Source organism: Mus caroli, chromosome 1 (assembly GCF_900094665.2).
Source record: "Mus caroli chromosome 1, CAROLI_EIJ_v1.1, whole genome shotgun sequence".
Lineage (NCBI taxonomy): Eukaryota > Metazoa > Chordata > Mammalia > Rodentia > Muridae > Mus > Mus caroli.
Window position 1 is genome coordinate 143,515,314 of NC_034570.1, and position 6,268 is coordinate 143,521,581.

A 6,268-nucleotide genomic window follows, 5' to 3' on the forward strand; every position below is an offset into this window, starting at 1 on the left:
TTTTTTTTTTTTTTTTTTTTTTTTGGTTTAATTTTCAGTTTTACCCCTTCTGATTTTATGTGGTTTTGTTTGTTTGTTTGTTTGTTGATTTTGTTTTTTGGCAGCTTGTGGATAGGAGGTTATAGCTCTAGATGCAAAGATATATAGAGAAATGTCAGTCAGTCTTTAAACTGAAGAGAACGTTGGCGGTACAAACATTCTGTAAACCCCACCCCTAGGACCTCGGAAGACCCACTGTGTTGAGCAGGAGGAGCAGTGAAGAGCTGAGAGGTCGCTTCCATGTCCCCTCCGCTTAGGCAGTGCGTGAGGAGATACGTTTGCTTCTGGAACAGGCTCTACCAGAGGGAAAGTTTAGAGATGAGTATAGGTAAATCTAACGTCTGTAAGTAGGAAAGTTTAAAAAGTTCTACATGGTTTCAAAAGGGATCTTTTAAGAAAATAACCACTCTTGAAAGATCCAACAAGATAGAATTACATAAATCAGTTTTTTTCTTTGGTTAGGAGTTTTGGGTTTTTTTTTAAGATTTATTTATTGATTATATGTAAGTACACTGTAGCTGACTTCAGACACACCAGAAGAGGGAGTCAGATCTCATTACAGATGGTTGTGAGCCACCATGTGGTTGCTGGAATTTGAACTCAGGACCTTCAGAAGAGCAGTCAGTGCTCTTTAACCGCTGAGCCATCTCTCCAGCCCTGGTTAGGTGTTCTTAAGACCAAGAAGTAAAATTTAAATGTTATAATAAATTGTTAAATTTTCCCATCAGTCTATCAGTCCCCAGTTCTGCCTTCAGTTCTATCAAAAAAATATGTTCCTGAGCTGGACGTGGGGGCACACACCCTTAATCCCACAGCTCAGGAGGCAGAAGCAGGCGGATGTCTGTGGGCTCCAGACCATCCTGTTCTGCAGAGTAACCTCCAGGACAGCCACAGCTACAAGGAGGAACCTGGTCTCTAAAACAACAAACCAACAAAGAGAAGGGGCTCCCTTCTTACCACCTCGACTCACATGCCAGCCAGAAGCAGCCAGTGCTGTTGGAATCACCCCACTGGGCTTCCTGCTTTTGTCTTACTCCTGCCCTCGCTGCTGGCCTCCAGACAGTTTTCTTAAAATGGGAAACAGACTGGGTCACTGCTCTTGAATTTCTCCACTGTGTCGTTTCCCAGTAAAAGCCTGAGCCATTACAGTGGCCTGCTGGCCCTCACGTGGCCTGCCCTCTCCTGTCTCCTCTCTTTTGCTCCTGCTTCTCCCACCACCCAGCTCTGTCACACCAGAATCTTTGGAACACTCTGAACGCTCTGAAACCCACGCTCACAGCACTTGTTCTTCCTTCATCTAATCGCTGGCCATGTTCCCAAGGAGTCTTCTTTCACACCCTCCACGTCAGTCTTGGGATGTCACTCTAGCACGGCCTTTCTAAGATTCTGTTCCCAGCATACACGTGTCTAAATATTTTGTTCCACATTTGCCCTCAGGACCGTGCAGGCAGCATCGTCTTGAAGGTGCTTATCTCTTTTAAAGCTAATGATATTGAAAAGGCAGTGCAGTCTCTGGACAAGAACGGTGTGGACCTCCTAATGAAGTATATTTATAAAGGCTTTGAGAGCCCATCTGATAACAGCAGTGCTGTGTTGCTGCAGTGGCATGAAAAGGTAAGTTTCAACTGGAACTGGCTCCTTTAAAATGGGAAATACCATCTCTGTCACCTGAAAGATGACTTGATTGGACACCTTTATTAAAATGAAAAGCTTACATTTGCTTACCAGCCTTGATCTTAAAGAAGTCCTTTTTGCACTGCATATTTATTTGCATATACTTAGTACATAAGTGATTATGTACTTGAAATATGAATTCTTTTACATTAATCAAAGGATAGAAATAGCCAGGCAGTGGTGGCGCACGCCTTTAATCCCAGCACTTGGGAGGCAGAGGCAGGCGGATTTCTGTGTTTGAGGCCAGCCTGGTCTACAGAGTGAGTTCCAGGACAGCCAGGGCTACACAGAGAAACCCTGTCTCGAAAAACCAAAAAAAAAAAAAAGGATAGAAATAACCCAAGATAATATATTGTACCTAGAAACAGTGGGATGTTACTCATCCATGGAAGGGAATGGAGTTTTTGTACATTCTACAATATAGATAAATCCCAGCAACTACGTGATGGCTCACAACCAACCATCCGTAATGAGATCTGACACCCTCTTCTGGTGACACTGAAGACAGCTACAGTGTACTTATATATAATAATAAATAAATCTTTAAAAAAAAAGTATTTATATTTCTACTTGTGTGAAATAATCTGAAATAGGCAAGCTCAAAGGGATAAAAGTTATGACAAGTTGCCAAAGGCCATGGAGAAGGAGTATTTGCCCAGCATTCGTGGTTGATCTCATGCACTGTAGTTCTGTATTTCAGAAATTGTTATTGGCCATGGATGGAAGTGTATGTCTCTAGAGAGAGGTATCCCAGGCCAAGCTGGTCTACATAATGAATTATATGCTGTATTGGGAGGCTGGGTCTCAGGGAGGAAGAGAAAAGGAAATTATTTTTAGTTCTGTATAAGAATTTAGTAGATAGATGAACCAGGTGACTCAGTTGGGTAGAATTTCCTGCCAGCAAACTTGACAACTTGACTCATTCTCTGAGGCCCACATAATGGACAGAAAGAACTACCTACACACACACACACACACACACATTCACATACATTGTACCCACATACATATACACAAAACAAGTGTAGTCTTTTTAAGTAAACTTTCATACCTAGCTCTTGTACTGATAAAATACTAACAATAACATAGCCGCATCTCTCCATAGAAATGCTGGGATTCCAGATGCTAAGCATTAAATTTGCCTATGATTTGTGTGTGTGTAGATTGTGGGAATGTAACTCTATGAGTTAGCACTTTTCATGTGCTGAGCCATCTCCTTCAGCCCCTGAAAATCAGTTCCTTTTAAAAACCCTTGTCTTAAGTCGGAGTGAAAACATGTGTATAAGATCCAGGACAGCCAGGGCTATACAGAGAAACCCTGTCTCGAAAAACCAAAAAAAAAAAAAAAAGATAAAACTAAAAGGAAATTTTGTTGTTGAGCCTTAGTTAAATCACTTTATCTACATACACTACCAAAGAGCTATTTGTGAAAGCCTTCCTTGCAGTATTCCAGTATCGTACCCGTCCTAAGTACAGTGCGCCCTCTCGCTGAACGGAACTTGTGGAATAATTTGTATGGCCATCTTATTTGGACTCTGTTTGCAGGCTCTCTCTATTCTTGCTCACATTTCATTTATTTCTCTTTGACGGAGGTGGGTAGTTTTTCAAGACAGGGGCTCTGTGTGTAGTCTTGGCTGTCCTGGAATTCACTCTGTAGACCAGGCTTGGCCTTGAAATCAGAGCCATTGCCTTTGTCTCGTGAGGTGCTGGGATTAAAGACATGCACCACCACCACCCAGATTCAGTACTAGAAGGAGAAACTCACTTTGGTGAGGAGAGCAGCACATGGGTTGTCTGGTTTTTCCAGATCTCTCCGGGGTTGACTTTCTGAGTACTCCTCAAGTGCATCTGTACCAGTAGGTCTCTGATGCACCCTTTGCGGCATCTCAGGGCGACTGCTAGAGTGTCCCAACTGGTTTGCACCATTCTGTTTTCTACCCAACTGCTGGAAAGTGACCTAAAATCCAAAGGTATCTTGTCATTCATTGACAACACATTTATTTCACTCTTCCTTAGGCCTCAGCATTACCAGCCTTTCCCTGAGTGCACCCCACCCTCACACCTCCATACTGGCTTCTGGTATCTGGCTGTCAGCTTCCCTGACATCTCTTGCTGTCCGGCTAGGCATATGCCCTTACTCTGCTTTTGTAGAACTCGAAGATAACACACAGCACTTCATACACAATACTGAAATATTCTTCTTGTATAACTGTTAACCAAATAAGTACACCAAAATTTCCAACTGCTAATATTTAATCATGACTCCCAGGTATTCAAGTCAGAGATTCCAAGTTAGAGATCAGCTCTTAGCTCTTAAGTAATATCTTCTTACCATGGGGGGTGGGGGGGTCTGCAAACCGAGTAGAAGTTGGGGTAACTGGTCCCAGCCTCAGGTTCTTCCCAACCTCAGTGAGGGAGGGAGATGGCGAATGTCCTGGGTTTATATTTGAACGTTTTAGTTAGAAACATTGTACTACAGACATCCTGAACATTCTTTAGACAAGGTGTACTAGAAGAGTGACTAGTGTCTGTTTGGAAGTAAGTTCACAGGGGCGGGAGCCCTGAGAGGCTGGTCTTTGTTATGTGTTAAGTCCTAGTAATAAGACTGTCATCAGTCCTATGCTGAGACCGGCCTGGGGCATAGACGGTGCTCAGGAAGAACTTACCGAGTTAATGAGTTCAGGGTTCTGCCTAACCTTAGACTTCCCTTTGACCTCTTCTGTGTATTTGGTTTGTTTTAGGCACTTGCTGCTGGAGGAGTGGGGTCCATCGTTCGCGTTTTGACTGCAAGGAAAACCGTGTAGTCCAGCTGGAACTGGACACCGTTCACAGGAGTGGGAGTTGCTGGTACAAAGACCAAAACAACCAAATGGCACCGCTGCCCTGTGGGTAGCATCTGTTTCTCTCAGCTTTGCCTTCTTGCTTCCTTTTTCATATCTGTAAAGAAGAAAATTACATATCAGTTTCCTTTAATGAAAATTGAAATAATGTGGAGAAAATTTTGTCTCAGTGGGAGTGTTTGATCCTTTCATAACCATGTCAATAATATGTATCCCATTCTGTAATTTATATTCAAGTTTGATTGTGCAATTTCTAACTCTGTTGACTGGTTTAAGGGTTTTACTTTATTTTTAACCAATACTGAGAGATGTGATCAAAGTTGAGGCCAGTTTCCTAACTCATTGCTGGTCAGGAAGTGATCTTTATTTTTAAAAATGAGAGACTGGCAGCTATTAACATTGCAAAACTGGACCACACTTCCCTTATTTAAGCAAAATGTGTTTCCAGAGCAAGTAGTGGGTGAGCCCCACTACCAGTTTCCAGCTTTCTTTCCGCTTGCCTCCAGATGATGCTATAAGTGTAAGTGTGCTACTTCCTGTTAGCATCCAATTCTCATGGCCTCTCAATCTCTTTGTGGTGACCCAGGGTCCGGAGCAAGGAGTCTTGCTCTATATAAATGTATTTACACAATATAAGCGCCTCTGGCACAAACATCCCATTTTCTTCTGGTAATAAGGCTGCCTGGGGAAACAGTCCCAAGTCAGAGACAGGCCTCCAGCAGCCTCTGGATGAAATACTTTCATCAGAAATAAGGTAGCTGCCTTAGCCATTACACAAGTGTTCACTGGAACATTTCCTATGACTTCCCGATGATGTCTTCAGTGTTCTTCAGGTAATGGGGACCTCAGAAGATTTGGTTCTGATCCAAATACACAGTCTGTGTTTCAGCTCAGTGTTTTTTAAGAAAGAAAAATGCCACATAGTAAAAGAACAAAAGTGTTTACTTCGTTGGACAAACCAAATTGATTCTCAAAAAATGACCGGTGCTTGTAAAAAGTTATTACAAAGTAGTTCCGAAACCAACCACCTGAATGTGCGTGGCCGAGAGGGAATCAGCCTGCTTGTCTTTCCCTAAGATGCCAACTCCAGAGTCACTGACTGAGGTGAGAACCAGCGCAGAAACTCTATAAACTGCTGTTTTTGATACCTGCCTTTTTTGTTTTGTTCTGTTTTGTAAAATTATGATAAACTTCAGAAAATAAAATGTCAGTGTTGAATAATTTTTTTTCTTAATTGAATACTTGTAACTCTCCAGTTAGTTAAGGAGAAGGGCATTCAGTGTAGCTATCTGTGTGGAAGGATGTATGAAGCCACGCGATGAGAGCAGGTAGGGAGAAGAGCCACTAAGGATGTCAGAGCACTGCTGAGGCCTTGGTGTGACTCTTACCCTCTGGGTCTCAGCAGGACGGACCAGTGACCTAGATGACCAAATTCCTGTAGCTGTCAAAGGCACTCCCAGCTTCCAAGCTCCCCTTGTTACACCTCAGACCTGTTTCTCACGCCTGCATGCTCAGCAACTCTGTTTTTCAACTGCCCCTGACTGATCCATAGTTTAGATCACAGGAATGGATATAGTAAGGTCTGTCAGCCTGGGCTCTGCTAAGTGGATGGTGAAAATGGCCAAGCAGTACAGCCCAGGAACTGAATCAGGGTGGGTGCGTGGGCTCAACAAGTGTGTCTGTGGGTCGTGGTAACTAACAGACTGCCCAAGTGC

The 6,268-nt window shown here is 43.0% G+C and overlaps 1 protein-coding gene across 1 annotated transcript in view; it reads left to right on the forward strand.

Annotated features, from left to right (window-relative positions):
* Positions 1-5,774, forward strand: part of Arpc5 (actin related protein 2/3 complex subunit 5) — a 9,601-nt gene extending 3,827 nt beyond the window's left edge. The window contains exons 3-4 of the mRNA XM_021155719.2: positions 1,477-1,653; positions 4,455-5,774. Of these exons, the coding sequence (XP_021011378.1) occupies positions 1,477-1,653; positions 4,455-4,517 (240 nt within the window). The 3' untranslated portion in view covers positions 4,518-5,774. The remainder of the gene's footprint in view (positions 1-1,476; positions 1,654-4,454) is intronic.
* The last annotated feature ends 494 nt before the right edge of the window (positions 5,775-6,268 follow it).